Source organism: Galeopterus variegatus, unplaced genomic scaffold (genome assembly GCF_000696425.1).
Source record: "Galeopterus variegatus unplaced genomic scaffold, G_variegatus-3.0.2 Scaffold306, whole genome shotgun sequence".
NCBI classification, from domain to species: domain Eukaryota; kingdom Metazoa; phylum Chordata; class Mammalia; order Dermoptera; family Cynocephalidae; genus Galeopterus; species Galeopterus variegatus.
In genome coordinates, this window is record NW_007726417.1 from 199,043 (window position 1) to 220,835 (window position 21,793).

General features: G+C 54.0%; 1 protein-coding gene across 2 annotated transcripts; it reads right to left on the reverse strand.

Moving 5' to 3' along the window:
• Positions 1–1,610: 1,610 nt before the first annotated feature.
• ATP1A3 (ATPase, Na+/K+ transporting, alpha 3 polypeptide) lies at positions 1,611–17,017 on the reverse strand. 2 transcript variants are annotated; one of them, XM_008567229.1, is made up of 22 exons: positions 16,923–17,014; positions 16,754–16,813; positions 16,397–16,600; positions 14,691–14,804; positions 14,441–14,575; positions 13,635–13,752; positions 13,243–13,511; positions 11,889–12,087; positions 11,702–11,811; positions 11,486–11,620; positions 9,582–9,774; positions 8,914–9,089; positions 8,688–8,824; positions 7,820–7,970; positions 7,495–7,663; positions 4,693–4,847; positions 4,493–4,616; positions 3,932–4,032; positions 3,382–3,512; positions 2,789–2,890; positions 2,317–2,408; positions 1,611–1,989 (listed from the first exon to the last, which is right to left on the reverse strand). In XM_008567229.1, exons 1-22 carry the CDS (start codon positions 16,923–16,925, stop codon positions 1,961–1,963), a joined length of 2,907 nt encoding a protein of 968 aa, XP_008565451.1. In that variant the 5' UTR covers positions 16,926–17,014; the 3' UTR covers positions 1,611–1,960. The 2 variants fall into 2 exon arrangements, with proteins under 2 accessions (XP_008565451.1, XP_008565452.1); XM_008567230.1 differs by lacking the exons at positions 1,611–1,989; positions 2,317–2,408; positions 2,789–2,890 and having other exon boundaries at positions 3,378–3,512; positions 3,932–4,064; positions 4,486–4,616; positions 16,923–17,017.
• Between the last annotated feature and the right edge of the window lie 4,776 nt (positions 17,018–21,793).

Consider the following 21,793-nt stretch of genomic DNA (forward strand, 5'->3'; position numbering starts at 1 on the left):
CTGCCCTCCAACTGCCTTCCCCCTCAGATTTGGGAGCTTCTCCTTCAGCCATTGTCTTGTGCAGCGGGCACGTGCACACACTCACACACTCACATGTGCTCTCAGTGTCCCTGCCACCCAGACATCTGCACTGGGAGACAGGCAGGACTGGGTCTGTCCCCAGCCTGCCTTTGACATGCATCCCTGGGCTATGTTAGAAAGACTGCCTTCAGCAAAGTGTGTTTAGCTGCCCAACCAGAATGGCAAAATTAAAAGGACTGGCAATACCAAGTGGCAGCGAGGATGCGAAAGAACTGGAACTTTCATACACTGCTGGATGCAAAATAACACGAGAACTTCAGACAGGGTCTGGCAGTTTCTATTAAAGCTAAACATAGTTCGTCCCATGACCCAGAAGTTCCACTCCTAGGCATGTATGTACCCAACAGAGATGGGGCTTGTGTCATCAAAAGCCATGACTAGAATGTTCCTATTCCTAACAACACCAATTGTCATGGCCCCCAAGCTGGAAACAACCTAAATGCTCATCAACAGGAGAATGACTAAACAAATTGTGTTAGAGTCACACGATGAAATGTTACACAGCAGTGAAAAGGAAGGGGCTACCAATACGTGTGACAAGGTGGATGACTCTCACAGACGTAATGTTGAGGATAAGGAACCAGACATGGGAGATGACATACTGTAAGATTTCATTTATATGAAGTTCAAGAACAGGCACAACAAACATGTGATGGAAATCAGATCAGCAGTGGCCTCTGGATGGGGCCGGCTGGAAAGGGGCATGAAGGAACTTTCTTTTTTTTTTTTCCGACCGGTAAGGGGATCTCAACCCTTGACTTGGTGTTGTCAGCACCATGCTCAGCCAGTGAGCGAACCGGCCATCCCTATATGGGATCCGAACCCGTGGCCTTGGTGTTATCAGCACCACACTCTCCCGAGTGAGCCACGGGCCGGCCCCCAATGAAGGAACTTTCTGGTGGATGAAATTGTTCTATACCTTGATCTGGGTGGTGGTTATACAGATGTAATTGTTTAAATCATTGAGCTGCACACTTAAGATTTGTGCTTTTCACTGTATGAAAATTTATCTCAATAAAAAGAGAGAAAATAGCATAGTGACCTAGAGCTCAGACAGCCTTGCTTCGAATCCCAGATTTGTTGCCTCCTAGCTGTGTGACTTTGAGCAAGTCACTTCCCCTCTCTGTGCCTCACGCCTTGTGAGGATTAAATGAGCTGAGACACATTTATCAGGCAGAAAGGGGCAGAGCACATGGTGGGCGCTCAGTGAATCACTCACCATCGTCACCATCATCACCTCCCCGGGGTCCTACTCCAATAAGAGGCTCCCCAGTCTGCAGTCCCAAGCCCAATTCCCTTCCTCTCCCATGTTCCGATTCCATAATCCCATCACCTGGCGAATTCAAGCTGCTCTAAATTTTGTGGAGGCTAAAACTTTGTGATTCAAGCACTCTGAGATTCCATGACTCCCAAGCTCGTGCCAGGCTAAATTCTGGGGGTTTCTCAAATCACCCAGCAGCCTGTGCCAGCACTGGGGACACCGTCCCACCCACCACCCCCATACAGAAAGCAAGCACGACATACACAGCTTCTCTCTCCCCTCTGATATATTTGATAATTGTCCAGAACCAGAGATGGCATCAGCCGGGGCATAAGGGGGAGTAAAAAAAGAGCCCAGAGAGGGATGGAGGGGTGAGGAGAGAGAGAGAAACAGACACAGAAAAGAGAGAGAGGAGAGAGGCAGGGGCCGGGGGCTAGGAGCCAGGGAGAGAAGCCAGCCAGAGTGGGGAGAGAGGCAAGGAGGCAGGAGATAACTGAGGGGATGGGGGCCGAGATGGGGCCTTGGGGAGAGAGGGCCCTGGTCCCCCAGAATACAAAATGGGGGTGCTGGAGGGGGCTGTCCCAGGCTTGGGAGATGGGCGATGTGGTGGGGTTGAGGTCAGTAGTAGGTTTCTTTCTCCACCCAACCTGGAGAGACAAAGAAAAAAAGAAACAGAGACAGACTAAGAGATGGAGAGAGACAAAGAGAGAAGCATTGGCAGAGAGAGAGTGACAGAGACAGAGACAGCAGCACAGAAGGAAACAGTGGCCGAGAAACCACAGGGACAAACAGATGTGTGGAGAGAGAGAGGAGGAGACCCCGAGAGGCAGGAAGAGAGAAAAGAGTTAGAGAGGACAGGGAGAGACATCCAGAAGGGCGATGGTGAGGGGAGACACAGACAGCCACGTCAGCAGCAGCGAGCACCCCACGACGCGTCTCCCTGCCTCCCCCCTGCACCCGCTGAGCCCCCTCACCCCCGGGGTTCCTGCGCAGGATGAGTTTGCGAATTTCGTCGTACACGAAGATGAGGAAACTGTAGGGGAAGGCACAGAACCACCAGCTGGGCCTGCAGGGGTGGGAGAGCAGGAGGGTATGAGTGTAGGGCACTGATGGGGGACACAGGCCAGGGGACAGGAGGGGTTACACTAGGGAGTCCGTCTCCTGTGATCCTTCATGCCCACAGGTGAGGGGTGCCCTAAGCCCTGGCTAGGGCCTGGGGCCTACAGAGTGACCCTCTGTAAGGGCGTCTCATGGGGAGAGGGTCTGCAGTGGGGGACACAGAATGGGGGTGTCCAGAGAGACACCAGGAGAGGTGGGACCTAAGACTCACAGCTGAGGCCTGGGGCTTCAGCATGGGCCATCCCATGAGAATGTCCCAAGGAAAGACTTCATGAAAGGTGCTGGAGTGGGTGAATGGGGATCTTGGGGGTGGCCAGGGGCACTCACTTGAGAGGGTACATGCGGAGGGCCACGTCCATGCCGGGGCAGTAGGACAGGAAGGCAGCGAGGGCCGTCTCCTCAAACAACCCAAAGATCAGGATCTTGTTCCTGGAGACACAAGCAAGGCAGGGCTGGACCCAGAGGGCCCCCTGCCCCCAGCGACCCCACACCACAGGGACAGAGAGAGGCCAAATTCAGGCACCCAGAGACACACCAAAAGGCAGACGGAGAGGGACAGACACAGAGACAGCAAGACAGAGAGGCAGAAACCTGGGGATAGAGACAAAGAGGGCAAGAAGCCCCTGAGACAGACACAGAGAGACAGAGATGGATGGAGAGAGATGGTGGGACAGAGAGACAGAGAGAGACAGAGGCAGTGATATAAAGGCAGATCTGATCTGGAGAGGGACCCAGGGGCACCCTCCCCACACTCTCCCCCCCCACACACACAGACAGACAGACTGAGAATCCAAGATGCACATGACCCTTGAGAGAAAATCAGCTCAGAGGAAAAAACCAAAACACAGAGCACAAGGGGAGGGACAGACAGACACACGGACAGAACACAGACAGGGCTGCCTTGTGCCCAGTGGCCTCACTTCATGCCCTGCTGGAAGACCGAGTTCCTTCGGGTCTTGCAGATGATCAGGTCGGCCCACTGGACAACCACGATGCTCACGAAGAAGGCCGTGTGGCAAGTGAACTCCACCACCTTCCTCTGCTCGTACGTCTGCGAGAGTGAGGGGAACGTGCCGCACGTCAGCTGGTGTGGCCACAGCCTTAGCCCCACCCTGCATGGGGTCCCTAGGGCCTCAGATGCATCTCCCCTCTTCAGACTCAGAGCCCCGAGGGAAAAGTCAGGAGATGCACGAGGAGGGACAAAGGTTAGTGGTGATCTTGGTCATCTACCAGGGACCCCAGGAGCCTCCTGAGGTGGATAGACAGCAGCCAGGCTTTGAAGAGACAGAGATGGGGAGAAGGCCCGGTGGGGCCAAGAGCTTGGGCAGTAGGACAGGAGGGCAGCTGGGACACGTGCCCAGCAAGGGTGTTGATGCTGCCATTGGGCCATTGTAGGAAGCGGCCTGACTGGCCCTGGGCTCTTATGATGGGCAGGGATGCTGACTTGAGGGTCCTCCCAGCCCCACTCACCCACTGCTGTCCATAACTGTCCTCCAGGTCATTGACGGTGCGGTCGTCCCAATTCAGCCGGATGCCCACCAGGTTGCTAGGCAAGAAGCCATTTTCTAATCCTCTTGCCCAAGCCGTGTCATCTGGAGACAGGCTCCCAGGGGGCAAACTGAGGGCCTTACCTGGTGGTGAACCCCCAAGAAGACCCACCTGGTTCAGGGGCCTCCAGGATGGGGCTTTCCCAGATGGAACCTGAAGGCCCTCTCCTATCTGACCCAGGCCACCTGAATAGTGCAAAATCCTGGAGGACCCCCAGGCTTGAATCTGAAGGACCCCCTACACAGGGGTGACCTCTCCAGGCCTCTGACCACTGCCACAAATCCTCTGCCTGTGCAGGGGCCCCGCACCTCTGGGGCTCTGCACACCACCTCTAGCAGCAGAGAGGGAGGGGCTCAGGCCCTGCTCTTGGAGAGCTCACAGGTGGGTCTTGTCCCATTTCTCCTCCACTCAGCCCACACAAGGGCTCTGAGCACCTGCTGTGGGCATTCAGCTGTCATCCAGGCAGGGTCCCCAGCCCCTCACCGATCTGCCCGTAGGCCATGCTGATGAGCCTCTCATTGACCAGTTTGTCTGTCCGCGGGTTCCTGGGCTGTCGCTTCATGATGTCGCTCTCAGCAGCCTCATAGGCCAACGAGATGGCGGGGACCTGGACAGGAGAGGCCAGTGAGCCGAGGCCAGAGGAATCCACCCTCCCAGGCCCAAGGGTGGCTGCTAGGGCTCACCATGTCAGTGCCTAGATCAATACAGAGGATGGTGATGGTGCCCAGGGGCAGCGGGATGTTGGCCATGATGAACAGCAAGAAGGGTGTGATTTCAGGGATGTTGCTGGTCAGGGTGTAGGCGATGGACTTCTTCAGATTGTCGAAGATCAGGCGGCCTGTGACAGGAGCAGGCCCAGAGCTCAGGCACCCCTGCTAGGGAGCCCTAGCCCTCCAGCCCTCCGTACCCAGTCCGTGTGTCCTTTCTAATCCACCCCTCACCAACCCACCTTTCCACACAGACATCTGACCGCATCATCCCTGTTCAACCGTTCTTGAAATACAACCACTTTGGAAGCCTGTTTAGCAGTTTCTATTAGAGTTAAACAACCCCGCCCTTATTGACCCAGTAATCCTACTCTGCTATGGTTTGAATTTGTCCCCTAAAAAGCATGTGTTGGAAACTTAATCCCCAATGCCACAGCATCCAGTGGTGGGACCTTTAAGAGGTGATTAGGTCATGAGGGCTCTGCTCTTATGAATGGATTCAGGTCACTGTCATGGGAGTAGTTTCATTATCTCAAGAGTGGGTTTGTAAAAAAAAAAGCAAGCTGTCCCTCTCACTGTCTCTTGCCCTCTTTGGCCTTCCGTCTTGGGATGGTGCAGCAAGAAGGCCCTCGCTGGATGCTACCCCTTGACCTTGGACTCCCAGCCTCCAGAACTGTAAGAAATAAATCTCTGTTCTTTATAAATTACCCAGTCTCAGGTATTCTGTTATAGTAGCACAAGACACACTCCCAGGTTTATACCCAAGAGAAACGAGTGCTTATGTCTACCAAAAAGTAAGTACATGAATGTTCACCATGGCTTGTTCATAGCAGCCAAAAGCCAGAGCCAACCCCAATGCCTGTCAACAGGTGAGTGAACGAGTAAACTGTGGTACATCCATGAATGGGGTATAATCAGGCAAGGAAAAGGATCAGCTCCTGATACACTCAAACCCAAGGCTGAATCCCGGGTGTCAGATTAAGTGAAAAAGCCAGACACAAAGCATCCACACTGTATGATTCCATTTAGATGAGGTTCAACACTAATCTATGGTACTAAAAGTCAGAATAGTTGTTGTTTCTGGGAGGGGGATACAGACTTGGAGGTGACCAGACAAAAACTGAATGGGGGCCTGGCAATGTTCTCTATCTTGACTGGGATCTGAGGTTGCATGGGTGTGTACGTGTGTAAAAATTCATGGAGCTGCCCAATTCAGTGTATGTATATTATATCTCAATAACAATTCAATCAGTACAGTGTGTACAAAGTAAAAAAAAAAACTAAAACTAAAACTAAAGATTAACCCAACCAGCCCCACCCTCCGCCTCCCCACTTGTGCTGAGAAGCCATGAGCAAAAATCATGAAAAACAAAAAAGCTTCGATCACCTTTGTGTAACAAGATCCCTGGATGTCCCCACCTGCTATTCTCTTCCCCTGCAATGCACTGCTCTCCACAAACTAGTTGTTTCTCATCCTAAAATACTTCTGGTGAAATGATGACTTAAGTGTGCTTCATTTAATCCAGCGTGTGTGGCAGGGGAAGGGAGGAAACAAGATCAGTCCCTGGGGGTGCCGGGTGGGCGACGGCATGTGGGCGTTCACGATGTCATTCACTCTACTTGGAGGTGTATCTGGAATTTCCTCTAATGGAAGTTAAACGTTTTTTTCCCACTTCAGAGAGCTTTTCCTGTCCACCCTACCCAGGTAGGACTCCTGTTATGATCTGTCACAGCACCCTGATTGCTTTCTTCTTAGCACATAGCACGCTGTGTAATTATGTGTTTGTTAACGTGTTGAAGGCTGTCTCTCCAGCCCCATGACAGTGGGGACCCTGTCTGCTCTGCTCATAGATGCACCCCTAGCCACCGGCAAAGGTAAGAGCCCAGCCAGTGTTCGGAAGCGGTGGGTGCCTGTATCCGTGACATGGGACACAAGAGCTAAGGACATTTGTCACTTTGGGCTCAGCTTAACTGTTTGAATTCTCTTTGTCCATCAGCTATTTTTTACACCAGTGACATTTCAAATGGGAGAGAGAAATTGGGAGAAAAAGAGCCAAAACGTGAATAGCAACGATTTCTGGATGGTGAGGTTATGGGTGATTCCAATTTTTTTCCTTAATGCTTTTCTGCATGTTTTATAATTATCATGAGTTTGATGAGCAGAATGAAATTAAATGTGAGCCAGCCTCTTGTGTGGCCACATCTGCATCCAAATCCGGTCAGGAGGGGGTGCCTATGGGCCCTGCCGCTGTCCCCACCTCTAATACTGGCTCCAGCCTCACGGCAGGCTCCTGACTGTCCCTGGCACTTCTCTATGTGAATATTCCAGCTCAGCCCTCCCTGTCCACTCTGGGCAGTTCAGTTCCTGGACCCCTCCAGCCCTGGCTGCTGAGGGGCCTCCCCCAGGATCGTCTGTTTCCTCATAGTTGCACTAATAAGGGTTTTTAAAATGCTTTTAGCTTGTTTATTTGTTTTATTTTTATATTTTGTCCTCTCTCTATCTTTTTTTCAATGCTTTTGAAAGTATGCCTCACCCACCAGACGAGGCCTGTGCTGGACAATGCGGGAACCCACAAATGCGTCAGACCAACCCTGCCCTCAGGGAGCTGCCCGCCCAGAGGTGAGGAAGACCAAAAAAAGACAATCTCAAGCTCCACCAGGGCCTTATGGGTTCTGTGGTCTCTGCTATGCGTCCTGCTGTAGTCCTGGCCTGTTCCTCTGGCCCTTCTCAGACCCTCTGCAGTGACCCATCTCCAGGGCCATCCCTGACAAACTCACCCTCCTCAACACCTGTGACGATGGAGGCAAAGTTGTCATCCAACAGAATCATGTCCGCTGCCTGCTTGGAGACGTCAGAGCCAGCTATGCCCATGGCCACACCAATGTCAGCCTTCTTCAGAGCGGGAGAGTCATTCACACCATCCCCAGTCACAGCCACAATAGCTCCCTGGAGGCAGAGAGGGTAAGGATGTCACCCAGAGGCCAGGCCCCCAGTCCCCACCTCCCTCAGACACAGGAGTCCCAGCCCCAACGCCTTCCTCAGTAAGGACGCAGGAGCTGAGGCCCCCATCGCCTCCTCTGCTGGACCTCAGCCCGAGCCCACCTGTCTCTGACAGCCCTCCACAATGATGAGCTTCTGCTGTGGGGACGTGCGGGCGAAGACAATCTCAGTGTGATTGTGCAGGATCTCATCAATTTGCTCAGAGGTGAAGTCCTTGAGGTCAGTGCCATGGATCACACAGGCCTTGGCATCCCTGGGAAGAGCAGAGAGAGCAGACGGCCAGTGTCAGGGTGTGCGAGGAGTGGTGTAAGGACGCCTGATGGACGGAGAGACAAATGGGCCAGACCCACAGACAGTGTAGCCAAGGACTGGGTCTGCAGCAGGAGGGAGGGAAGGCAGACCTCAGGAAGGACTTTGAGACTGGATTTAGAGGAACATAGAGAAAAACAGGAAAGAGACAGATGTGGAGATAGGCATGAGGATGGGAAAGCTGAGGAAGTCAGGAAAACAGAACGGAGGAGAGGGACACAAAGAAATATGGGGTTTTACTGAATCCCCTGAGAACTATGAGTGGCTTCTTTTAGAGAGGAGGAAACTGAGGCTCAGAAAAGCTAAATGACTTCGCAGTTCACGCAGCTTGTGAGTAGCGAAGCTGGGATGTGAGGCCACTATGAGTGGCTTCTTTTAGAGAGGAGGAAACTGAGGCTCAGAAAAGCTAAATGACTTCGCTGTTCACGCAGCTTGTGAGTAGCGAAGCTGGGATGTGAGGCCGTACCTCGCTGAACCCTATGGCTACAACGCCAGGCTGCGCATCCTCACCCACGGAGGAGCAGCAGGACCAGGGCCTGAGTGAACAGAGGGGTCCCAGGAAGGAAGAGAGACGGGCAGTCCAGAGGGAGGCTGGTGGAGGCAGACGCCTGTGCTGAGCCCACAGTGGGTCTCCAGGGCCCGGAGCTGCTGGGCAGCTCACCTGGGGTTGACCTGGCTGACGGGAATGTTGAGCCGAGCGGCGATGTCCTCCACGGTCTCATTGCCCTCGGAGATGATGCCCACACCCTTGGCAATGGCCTTGGCCGTGATGGGGTGGTCGCCTGTGACCATGATGACCTGTGGGCATTGTGTTTTAGGGGTGGTTCAGCCTCCCCTGCCAGCCCCTGTGGCACTGGCCCTGCCTCCCGGGCTGCCCCAAGCCACACCTTGATGCCTGCACTGCGGCACTTGCCCACCGCATCAGGGACGGCTGCCCGGGGAGGGTCGATCATGGACATGAGCCCCACAAAGCAGAGATTCTCCGTGGTGAAGTTCACATCGTCGCAGTCGAAGGCAAAGCCCTTGGGGAACTGCTCCTCAGGCAGGTAGTAATGGCAGAAACCTGGTGGCAGGGATGGGGAGGGGGTGTGAGGGCTTCAGCCTGGGGACCTCCATGCCTACACCCACAGCTCCTAGCTGTCTGGATCCCCAGCATTTAAAGTCCTCATCAGGGGCCGGCCCATGGCTCACTCAGTAGAGTGTGGTGCTGATAACACCAAGGCCATGAGTTCGGATCCCTATGTAGGGATGGCCGGTTAGCTCACTTGGGAGGGCGTGGTGCTGACAACACCAAGCCAAGGGTTAAGATCCCCTTGCCGGTCATCTTTTTTAAAAATAAAGTAATTAATTTTTTAAAAAAATTCTCCATCAGTCAGCCAGATAGTCAGTCACCATTCATTTCCTAAGGATGCCTTCTCCTCTCTTTCATTCATTCATTTGCACTGCATTCTGGGAGGCCCTGTTCTGAGCCAGGTGCCAGGCAGTGTCACACCTGTCCTTGCCCCCGAGGGGCCCCCAGAGCTTGCCTAGCCACCACCCCACCCATGGCACGCACCAAGCACGCGCTCTCCCAGGCCACCAAGCTCGAGGTAGGCGTTCTGGAAGGCCTCCTTCATCTCCTCGTCCAGCGGCTGCTCCTTGCCCTGCAGCAGGATGGTGGAGCAGCGGTCCAGGATGCGCTCAGGGGCACCCTTCATCACCAGCAGGTATCGGTTGTCATTGGGGTCCTCAGTCTCATGGATGGAGAGCTGCAGAGTAGAGGGTGGGCATGCCTGAGCCATATGGGGACCTAGAGGCTGCCTGCACCCCACTGGGGAAGAGGACCGTCCCGCCCCTGCCCAGAGCTGTGGGTGTAGGACAGACCACAGCCAGGGGTTCCCCAGAGGTTGCTGCCCAAATCCCCCTCCCCATGCCAGGAGGGAGGATCCTTTAAAAAACATGACTCAATGGAAAATAGTGCAGTCACTTTGGAAAATAGTCTGGCAGTTTCCCAAAAGGTTAAACATAGTTATCATATGACCCAGCAACTTCCCAATACAGACTCAAGAGAAATGCAAACATGTGTTCACACAAAAACATGTACAGGAATGTTCACAACAGCATTATTCATAGTAGCCAAAAGGTGGAAACAACCCAAATGTCCATCAATGGACGAATGTATAAATAAAATGTGGAATACTATACAATGGAATATTCTTCAGCCATAAAAAGTTCACAACAGCATTATTCATAGTAGCCAAAAGGTGGAAACAACCCAAATGTCCATCAATGGATGAATGTATAAATAAAATGTGGAATACTATACAATGGAATATTCTTCAGCCATAAAAAGGAATGAAGCTCTGACACACGTTACAACTTAGATGGACTTGAAAACATCACACTAAGTGAGAAAAGCCAGACACCAAGCCCATGTTGTATAATTCCATTTTTATGAAATGTCCTGAACAGGCAAATCCATAAGGTCGGGAAGTAGGTTAGGAGTTGCTTAGGGCTGGGAGTGTGGAGGAAGAGGGGATGGGTAATAGCTAAGGGGTGCGAGGTTTCTTTCTGAGGTGACGAAAGTGCTCCAAAATTGACTATGTAGATGGTTGTGCATATCTGGGAATTTACTAAAACTATTGAATTATACACTATAAGTAGATGATCTATGGTATGTGAATAATATCTCATGTTAATTATTATCTCAATAAAGTTATGTTTTAAATGTGATGTCAAGTCCTGTCTCTCCTTTCGTGGCTTATTTTCCCCCTCAGCGTCACAGCCAAGTCCTTTCCACGGCACTCGAGGCCCGGGATCTGGCCTGGCACCCACTGCCCACACCTCCCCACCCCCGGCTCACTGCTCCACACACTGGCTGCCTGGCTGTTGTTCAGACAAGTCAACACACTCCTGCCTCAGGACCTTTGCACATGCCCTGCTGCTGCCTGGATGCCCTTCCCCCAGACACCTGCAGGGCTCCCTCCCTCAGCGAGATGACCAGACACACACAACTGCATGTATTCTAATGCCCTTGTTATTGTCTGTCTTCTGGCACCAGAGTGTGAGTTCCAGAGCAGAGGGACTTCACTGATTTGCTCACTACTGTGTGTATCCCCAGAACCTAAAACTGGGCCTAACACGTGGTGGCTGCTCAAAAACATATTTGTTAAATGAATGAAAACTGTTGCTCTGCCTCCCGGAAGTTTCTGGCTGGTTCCCACACTTTGCCGTAGGAAGATCTTTTCTCCTCTGCCTCTTGCTCCAGCAGAGATCACACTCTTAGTCCTGGGTTCTCTTGCCCATTCCTCTCCTCACTGGCTGGGTATTATCATGCCCATTTTACAGATGAGAAACTGAGGCTCTGAGAAGATGAGTAACTTGCCCAAAGCAGGAGGGCAGCGGGGCAGAGGTAATCACTTTCCAAGCATCATAAAGAAACTGAGGTAAGGGACAGCTCTCCTGGAGAGCCCAGAGTACCTGGTATTTATTGGTGGAGTTGAAAGGAATCTCAGCTACTTTCTTGTTGCGTTCGCGCATCAGCTTCACGGAGCCAGAGGACAACTCGATGCACTTGAGCAGGGCAGACTCAGAGGCATCCCCAGCCACATCCCTCTGGAGGAGAGAAGACCGTCAGAGCAGGAGCACAGAGGGCTGGACACAGGCGGGCCCAGGGAGGCTGGCAGCTGGACCCACCTTGAGCACAGGGATGTTGTCCTGGCCACCCTTGAAGACAGCACGATTGCAGAGTCCAGCGATGTGGGACAGGGCCACCCAGGTGTGCGAGCTCTTGTCGAATGAGGTCCCTGAAGAAGGCATGTGTCAGGGCCAGGGGCTCCCTGGGGCTGGGCCCCCATGGTCCCCATCCAGAGACTCTGCTCACCTGACTGATCCTCAGTGGTGTCGGCCTCATGGATCTGGTTGTCAAACCACATGTGGGCAACTGTCATGCGGTTCTGGGTGAGGGTCCCCGTCTTGTCCGAGCAGATGGTGGACGTGGAGCCCAGGGTCTCTACAGCCTCCAGGTTCTTCACCAGGCAGTTCTTCCGAGCCATGCGCTTGGCAGTCAGCGTCAGACACACCTGGAAGATGAGCAGGGGCAGGCAAATTACAGGTAGAAGCTGGGCAGCAGGGCTGGATGAGAAACGTGGGTGTCAACTTCCCAGCCCAAAAGAATCCTGGGGGACCTGGAAAAGGATGGGGTATCACCCAGCAATGCTACCCCCAAGTACAGACCAGCAGAAATGATTTAGATGTGCCCCAAAGACATGTTCTAGAATGTTCACAACTGGGATTTATAAAAGCTCAAAACAGAAAACAACTCAAATGTCCACTAACAACAGAAAGGATAAATAGATTGTGGAGTAAACAATGGAATACTATACATCAATGAAAAAGAATAAATTATTGCTGCCTGCAACTACATGGATGAAATTCAAAAACAATATGTTTAGCAAAAAAGAGCCAGAAATAAGAGCTTATACTGAATCATTTTATTGATAAGAAGTTTGAAATCAGGCAAAGTTAATCTATGCTGTTAGAAGCCAGTTTAGGGATTCCCCTTGGGTTGGGGGGTAGGGGCTGAGTGAGGTCTTGAGGGGGCTTCCAGGGAACTCGACCCGGGTGCAGCTGGCTTGGGTGTGTTCAGACTATCTGCCATACGTGCAACCTTTGTCAGTACATTACATGCCAATAAAAAGCCTTTTGACATAGGGTGACTTTGCATATGCTAATATGGCAAACCACACAATGTATTAAGTCAAAAAATCATGGAGCAGAATGGCATTCCTAGGACGGTTCCTTCTATGTACCTTGAAAACATTTAATCAATATGTCGACAGCCCTTGGGGGACAGTGCAGAGAACGCACTTCTGGGGTGGGACTGATGGCTGGACAGTGGGAGGGGGGCTATTAATTTATTTTTTAACTTGATGTATTCTTCAACTTTTACCATAAATGTGTACTTCTTAATTTTGTAAGTTAACTTAAAAAGTGATAGGATTCTTCAGCCCTTTAGGTCTTGCAGTGTTTCTCAAGATTTTTGTTTGTTTACTTTGTTAAGGAGGATTGCTGGGTTCCAGGCCACTCCTTATTCAAGATCCATGAGGCTAGGCCCCCAGTACCCGAGTTATCCTTTCTAAGAACACTGCAAGCTCGATCCCCAGCCCCTCCTCCCTCAGACCCAGGGGACCAGGCTCCCAGTCCCTTCCTCCCTCAGACCCGAGTCTGGGCCTTACTGTGACAGTGGCCAGCAGGCCCTCTGGGACATTGGCCACGATGATACCAATGAGGAAGATGACAGCCTCAAGCCAGGTATATCCAAGAATGAGGGAGAGGATGAAGAAGGAGACGCCCAGAAAGACAGCCACGCCGGTGATGAGCTGGATGAAGTGCTCGATCTCAATGGCGATGGGTGTCTTGCCCACCTCTAGCCCTGAAGCCAGGGTGGCAATGCGGCCCATGACAGTGCGGTCACCCGTGGCCACCACCACGCCCCGAGCCGTACCTGTGGGGCCAGAGAGGTTAGGCCTAGGTGGAGTGGGGCTCAGGGAGGTTCCAGGGATCCGACTTCCTGAGGCGCATCCTTCTGTCTGCCCCACCCGGGTGTCCCCACCATGTCCCGCCTCACCTTCCACACAGTTGGTGGAAAAGAAAGTGATATTCCGAGTCTCCAAGGGGTTGTCATGTGTGCAGTCGGGAGAGCGAGTCTGGGGCTCAGATTCACCGGTCAGGGAGGAGTTGTCCACCTGCGGATGGGTGCAACAGAGAGGACTTAGCCCCGGGGGCTAGGGCCAGAGGGTATTTGTCCAGGGGAAACTGGAGCTGAAGCCTCTGTCTCTGGAGGTCACCACTAGAAGCCTGGGAGCCAGGTAGACAAGCGAGGGAGGAGTTGTCCACCTGCGGATGGGTGCAACAGAGAGGACTTAGCCCCGGGGGCTAGGGTCAGAGGGCATTTGTCCAGGGGAAACTGGAGCTGAAGCCTCTGTCTCTGGAGGTCACCACTAGAAGCCTGGGAGCCAGGTAGACAAGCGGTTTCTGGAAGTCTGGAATCTTGAAGCTAGGGAGGGTACAGGGCTGCTTGCTAACATCTAAGGTACCTGAGGGTCTGTGAAGGGTGGGGGTAGGTAGCCTTGACTCTTGACTCCTGGGTGAGAGAGGGGGCTGGGGGCAAGGACTCCTGGGTCTGAGGGAGGAGGAGGCTGGACTCCTAGGACTGAGTGAAGTGACGCTGGGGGCCTGCACCCCTGAGTCTGAGGGAAGAGGAGGTTGGGGACCTGGACTCCTGTATCTGAGGGAAGAGGGCCTAGGACTCTGGACTCTTGGGTCTGAGGGGGGAGAGGCTGGGGGCCTGGACCCCTGGTTCTGAGGCAGGAGGGGCTGGGCTCCTGGGCTGCCTGAATGAGGGTAGAGCTGGGACCCGGGTCATAGGCCCACCTTGCACCCATGGGCTGAGATAATGCGCAGGTCGGCCGGGACTCTGTCTCCGCCCTTGATCTCCACCAGGTCCCCGACCACCACCTCCTCTGCATTCACCTGCATCTTCTCGCCTTCTCGGATCACCAGGGCTTGCTGGGGATGGGATGGAAAAGAATCACTTCCTGGACTCCTTCCGCCTGTGCGTCACTTGGCACGACCCCCTGCCCACTGATCTATTCCCATCTGGCCCCTTCCTGGCAACCCTCACCTGGGGCACCATGTTTTTGAAGGACTCCATGATCTTGGAGCTCTTGGCCTCCTGGTAGTAGGAGAAGCAGCCAGTGATGATCACTACAGCTGCCAGCACAATGCCCAGGTACAGCTGCAGGGAGATACGAGGAGACACCAGGCCACGCGGGGTCACATGGGGTTACAGGCTGCCTGGAACCACTCCCCAGCAGCCCCTGGCTGAGTTTTGTGGAATCTGGGAAAAGAACTTCATGTCAATGCAGTTCTGCATTTGTGTTTCTGACCCAGGGTTGTGTCTGTTTGAGGGTCTGAGTGTCTGAGTCTTTGTGAGTTTGTGTGTCTGTGTGTCTCTTGTCTGTCTATGTGTCTGTCCATGTTTGAGTCTCCCTTTCTCTACATGGGTGTGTTTGAGTCTCAATCTCTCAATTTTGTTTCTTTTTTTTTTTTTCCTTTTTGTCTTTTTTCATGACCAGCAACGGATCGCAACCCTCAGTGTCGCGCCCGTACCAGACCGGGACCGGCAACGGGATCGCAACCCTCGGTGTTACGCCTGCACCTCGCTCAGCCAGTGAGCGGCTGGTCTGTATGTGGGATCCGAACCCTCGGCGGGAGCACAGCCGCGCTCCCAAGCGGCGCACTGTAGCAGTGTACCACCGGGCTGGCCCTCAATCTCTCAATTTTGTGTGTGTGTCTGTCTTCCTGCCTCTGTTAAAGAATTGGGGTACATGCTATTGTCTGTCTATGTGTCTGTCTGTGTTTAGGTCCTTGTGTCTGTCTGACTGTCTGCATGCCCGGCTTTACATTTATGAAACTGTTTGATTCTCTGTATGTGGATGTCTGTCCCTCCATCCATCTCTCTCTCTCTCTCTCTCTCCATTGGTCTGCTCATATCTGAGACTCTGGGTATGTCTGTCTAGATTTTAATTTCTGAGAATAATGTCTGTGCTTGATTCTCACGTCTCTCTGTCACCAGGTTATACCTGCAACTCTTTCTGTGTTTGTCAGTGTGTGTTTGAGTCCCGCTGTCTATCAGTCTACGTCTAAGAGTCTGTGTCTGTGTGTCTGTACCCGTGTGTCTGAGCAGGTGGCCTTGTCTGAATCTATGTCCTACTGTGACCGTCTGGGTTGACTCTGTGTGTGTGTGTGTGTACAAATGCACAGGTCTCTATGTAGCCGGGCTGTGGGTCTGTGCTCATAAGGATGGGTCTGTTGGAACCATGTCCCCCATGTGTCCCCCAGGGTGGGTGGGTGGGACCTGACATATGGGTGGGGCTCTACATGAGCACACTCACTTTCTGGGTGTCTGTCAGGCCATGACCACCTGGTGGAGTCTGTTTCCAAGGCCACTGAGGTCACTCAGGCTTGGGACAGAGCCCCAGCTCACTCGTCTTGCTGCGTGACCTTGGACAAGTTACTTGGCCCTTCTGAGCCTCAGTTTTCCTCATACCTTGATCTGGTTCTCTCACTGGGTGATTGTGAAAGTTAAATGATAAAAAAGGGGAAAGTGGGCTTTTGTGACCTTGGACAAGTTACTTGGCCCTTCTGAGCCTCAGTTTTCCTCATACCTTAATCTGGTTCTCTCACTGGGTGATTGTGAAAGTTAAATGATAAAAAAGGGGAAAGTGGGCTTTGAAAAGTCTAAAGGGACAGGGAGAAGTGGGTATGTGTGCATGTCCTTAAATGTGCACGGTCGGTCTTGCACAGGACAGTGTGGATGGCACTCACGTTGTCACGAGAGGGGTCGTCCTCCGTGCCTGCCTGGATGCCGTAGGCCAGGAAGCAGAGGATAGCCCCAATCCACAGCAGGATGGAGAAGCCCCCAAAGAGCTGGCGGCAGAACTTGACCCACTCTGGGGTGGTAGGCGGCGGTGTGAGCGCATTAGGCCCATCCCGGGCCAGGATCTCCTGGGCTTTGCTGTGTGTAAGACCCTAGGGGACAGAGGACTTCACAGAATCCTCCACGCAGCGCTGGCATTCCAACCTTTCACCAACACCCCAGGAACCCAGGAGTCCCAGCCCCCAGCCCCTCCTCCCTCAGACCCAGGGGTCCAGGCCCCCAGCCCTCGCCCTGGCTGGCCACACCTGCACACAGTCCGTGTTGTACTTCCGGCAGACCTCTTCCACTGACATCTTGTGCTCTGTCTGAGGAACAGCAGTTTTGGGGGAGGCAGGTGAGTGCCGAGGCCCACCAGGGGCAGGGCAGGGTGAGGCTGCTCTGGGAGGGTTTGGGGGTGCAGAGGGTGGGACTTACCATAGCCACCTCCTTCTTGAGGTCATCCAGGTCCCGGCGCTCCTTGCCCTTGCTCTTCTTGGGTGAGCCCTTGTCATCTTTCTTGTCCTGCGAGGTGGCGACACGGTAGCTGTCAGAGCGACCGGACTGCGGGCGAGAAGGGATTACGGGGGGACACCGGCCCTCCGTGCCCTGCTCTCATCCTGGCTGTGTCTCTGCATCTCTGGCTGGGGGCTATCTCTGGAGGTCTCAGTCTGTCTCTGCCCAGTGTCTCTGGCTGAGCTGAATTTCCCTTCAGGCTCCAGGTGTCACTAAGGACCCGTGAGTCTTGTCTGTTCCAATGAGCTTCACTGTCTCTGGCTCCATGTATCTCTGGGTCTCTGTCTCGGAGGGTCGCTTTCTGGCTTCTGATTGCATCCCTATGTCTCTCTGCTTCTGTGTCCATCTCTGTGGTCTCCCTTTCCACCTCTATGTGTCTTTTTGTCTCTGTGCGTCTCCCGACTCTTTCTCCCTCTTCCTGGGCCTGTCCAACCCTCCTGTGTGCCTGTCTCTTACTATGTCGGTCTCTGTCTTTATCTCTCACAATCTCCTTGTCCATCTGTCTTTCTTGATCTGTCTCTCCAAGTCCCTGTGCCTTTCTGTCTCTTTTATCTCTCTATCTCTCCATCTCTGTATCTCTGTCTCTCCAAGACTTTTTCTCTCCCTTGATATCTCTCTCTCTCATCACTTTATGTTGTCTCTCTGTCTTTATCTCTATGTCTGTCTCTGGGTATCTCTGCAACTTTGTCTCTCTCTGATCTCTGGTTCTTTATGTCTCTCTGTCCCCCACAATGTCTGTCTCCATCTCTCGACTCTGTCTCCCTGAGTCTGGCGGAGGTTTTGTCTCTCTGGGTTCTCTCTGAGTTCCTACTTCTCTCCAAATAGGTGACTATTGAGATTTCAGACTGTCGCTAAGGATCAGTGTTTTCTATCTCTGTGTCTTTGTCTGTTCTCTTTCTCTGTTGTTGTGTCTTCATCTTCGTCTCTCAAGCTGTCTCCTTCTCTGTGATGCTCGGCGTGTCTCTCCCTACCTGCCTCTCTTCTGTTTCACCCTGTCTCTCTCTCGTACTGTCTCTCTCTGGGATCAGCATCCTCTGTCTCTGTCTCTCTCTTACTGCCTCTGTCCCTCTCACTGTCTCTCTCTGGAGCCTGCCTCTATCTCTGTGTCTATCTCTATCTGAGTGTGTCTCTCTCTGGGTTCTGCCTGTCTCTGTGTCTATCTCTATCTCGTCTCACTGTCTCTCTCTGGGACTTTTCCCTCTCTCTCTATCTCTGTCTCTCTCTCTCATTGCCTCTCTCTAAGGCTTTCCCTTCTATGTCTGTCTGTCTGTCTCTCCATCTGCCTCACTCTGGAATCTTCCTATCACTGTGTCTGTCTCTCTCTGGGTCCACCTTGGTATCTCCGCCCTTCCAGCTCCAGATCCCCCTGTTTGTCACTCTCACTGTCTTCTTGCTCCAGTTCTATTTTCCTGGCCCTCTGTCCAGCCTCATGGATGTCCTAGTCTCTGTCTCTCAAAGGATCTAGCAAGTCTTGGGAAATCCCACAGACTTGGCATAAAGGAAGAAGGAACGGCACTCCAGGTGTTGGTCACAGCTGGGACAAAGGCATGGGCAGAAAGCAGCCTGCTCTGCAAAGGGATGGTGTCCTGGCTGACATGCAGCCAGTCCTGAGGCCTTGACCGACGAGATGTGGGCCCTGGCTTTTCTCCTGGGGGTTGGTGGGAGCCACAGATGGTCCTGAACAGGGGTGGGCACAGTCAGGTCTCTGGAGGACAGAGGAGGAGCGAGCGGGATTTGGGGTGCAGAGCAAAAGATGGAAGCCCCAGACGTGGCTGGAACTGAACGTGGTGTGAGGGGAGGTAACTAAAGTTCCAGCTAGGGGTCTGGGCAGATGGGGAGGGCATTGTCTGAGGCTGGCAGGAGGGCGGGGCTCGGCCGGGTGCTTGCAGACACCGCTGACAGATCCTGCGGGCCCAGAGCCAAGCAGGGATCCGAGGCTCAGCGAGGCTCAGTGCTAATCTCCTCGTGACCTTGTAAAGGGCCTGAGCTGCCTGCTGTCTGCTCCCAGACCTGGAGGCTGAGTCTGGGGGTGCTGCAGCTTGGAGGCCTGGGAGCCTCAAGGAGGGGTTCGGGTGGTGGGAAGGAGACCTGGCCCCAGGCCAGCCCTGCAGCAGTGCTGCGTCTCAGACTCGGAGGCACAGAGGCTTGGGGGACAGGGAGGCCACTCTTCCACCTCTGCCCTCTGATGCCAGTGGGAGGGTCTCAGCTTCTGCAGACGGGGTACACTCATGGATGGAGAGATGTGGAGATATAAAGTCATGGGGTCAACGTAGAAAAGTGAGCAGGGAAGCAGGAGACGGGAAAGATGAGGGTCTGACAGGAGTTGGGGAGAAAATCAGCTGCTCGCCTCTGAAACCTTAGGGAAAGCTGGGTCCCTATGAGAGCTAAGGGCAGGGCCTGTGCTCCTGGATCCTGACAGATGGGGGGAGCTGGGGACCTGAGTCTGAGGGAGGAAGGAGCTGAGGGCTGGAACTCCTGAGTCGAAGGGAGAAGGGGATTGGGAACTGAACTTCTGGGTCTGAGGGAGGAGAGGGCTGGGGGCTGTAACTCCTGAGTCTAAGGGAGAAGGGGATTGGGAACTGAACTTCTGGGTCTGAGGGAGGAGAGGGCTGGGGGCTGTAACTCCTGAGTCTAAGGGAGAAGGGGATTGGGAACTGAACTTCTGGGTCTGAGGGAGGAGAGGGCTGGGGGCTGGAACTCCTGGGTTTGAGGGAGGAGGTTCTGGAGACTGGACTTTTGGGTCTGAGGGAGAAGGAGCTGGTGGCCTGGACTCTTGGGTCTGAGGAAGGAGGGGGGCTGGGAACCTGGAACCCTGGGTTGAGAAAGGAGGGGCTGGGGGCCTGTTCTCCTGTGTCTGAGGGAGGAGGGGGGTCGGGGCCTGGACCCCTGGGTCTAAGGTAGGAGGGGTTGGGTCACCCAGGTCCCTGGCAAGCAAGCCTTGGCTTCTGTTTGCCCTTGCCATGACCAGACTCCCTTGGGGACAGGCTTCCATCTGGTGGAGTGGGGAGCTGAGGCTTTCCCAGTCAAAGCAGGAGGCCCAGATGGGCGCGCTGTGGGGCGGGAGCACCTCAGAGGGTGGGGGACATGCGTGTCTCGGTACAGCCCGCCTCTGCAGCTCCTTGCCATTTCCCGTGCTGTCTGCCTCTCCCTGACGCCCACAGCAGTTCACACAGCATCTGCACCTTCACCTGCCTCTCCCTCCCCGGCTCAGGGTACCTGTAGCTGTCATCTCTGAGCATCTCTCGCTTGACTTCCCCTTTTGCCCTCTGCCTCCTTATTCCATCATTCAGGCTGACTTTGGTTGTCTCTGGATAGGGAACATCTGTCCTTGTGTCTCTTCATCTCAGCCTCAGTTCCTCATTCTGTCTCTCTCAATGTCTCTCCATATCTATGTCTCACATATGTCTCTATGTCTCTCTGCCTGTCTCTGTCTTCATCTTTATGTCTATGTCTCTCTCCGTCTCTTTCAGAGCATCTCTCCCTGTCTCTGTCTCTGCCCATTTCTGTCTTTCCATGTGTCTCTGCCTCTCTAGATCTCCCTCCCTTGCTCTAAACCACCTTCACTTCTCTTCCTGTCCCCACTTCTTTTCCTAAGACCCCCCTCCCCTCCCTTCTCTAAGGCATTTAGCCTCAGTCCTCTCCCCCAATCTGCCCATGACTTCCCCTCCCTCCATTCCACTTACCTGAAAGCCATTACTGGCTCCCGCCTCCCCTTTCTCTCCCTTAGTCCTCCCCACACCCAATTCTCTTCCTCATCCCCCCTCACCCACCCTAACCCACAGTTCTGCAGTCCCATCCCCCGCCTCCATCCCTAGGCCCATCCGCCATCTTTCTCCCCATGCCTCATATTTCCTTCCCATTAGCCTCTTCCACCCCAACCCTCTCTCTTCATCCAACCACCCCAACCTACCCACCTCATACCCTCACTCCCCTTCCCCACAGCCCCACCCCAGACACACAGGGAGGAATCCAGGGCTGCAGCAGGGGTCAGGTGGTCAGCCAGGGAAGAAGGCGGCATCTGCTGGAGAGACTCACAGACAGACAAGGACACACCGACACGGAGGCAAGGGCATACCAGGCATGCATGCTCCCCCACCACACATTTGTACACATACACTCTTAGCCAGGCACCCAGTCTCCTTACCATCACTCTCCTGCTCCTCCCCCTTCTCCCCCCCATGTCTGCTCCCCCAGATTAGGGGCTATACACACACCCAGCAGCCCCAGGCCGCAGCGCAATGCAGAGCCCCCCCACCCAGGCCTGGAAGGAGAAAGAGAGGTCATCTGGTGTCTATCGCATAGCCTGGACCTACCCCCACCTGGCCAGGGAAGCACGGGGGGTTCCACACAGTGACACATTGACACAAGCTCTCAGACACACCCAGACACGGCTGCAGACTTTCACACACCACCGGGGTCATGCAATCACAGGCAGACGGTGCTGCCAAAGCCTGACAGAGCCGGGACCTCACATACGCACACAGGCGACCACACACAGGCGACCGCAAACATGCGACCGCACAAGGTCAGGCAGAGATCTAAGGGCCGATCCACGCCCCCGCGGATCTCGGCACACAAAGCCATGCTAACGTGCTCCACAGACCCCGGCCGAACCGGGCGGCCCCGCGCGCACACAACAGCCACACAACCCCACGGCCCGGCCCGGCCAGCTGCTCACGGGGTCCTGAAGACCCAGCCCCAGAGCTCAGGGGTCCTGGAGCCTCCGCCCCCCGCACACACCCAATGTCACTGGACCCACAATGTCACACACGCGCGCAGCGCCCGGCCGGTCC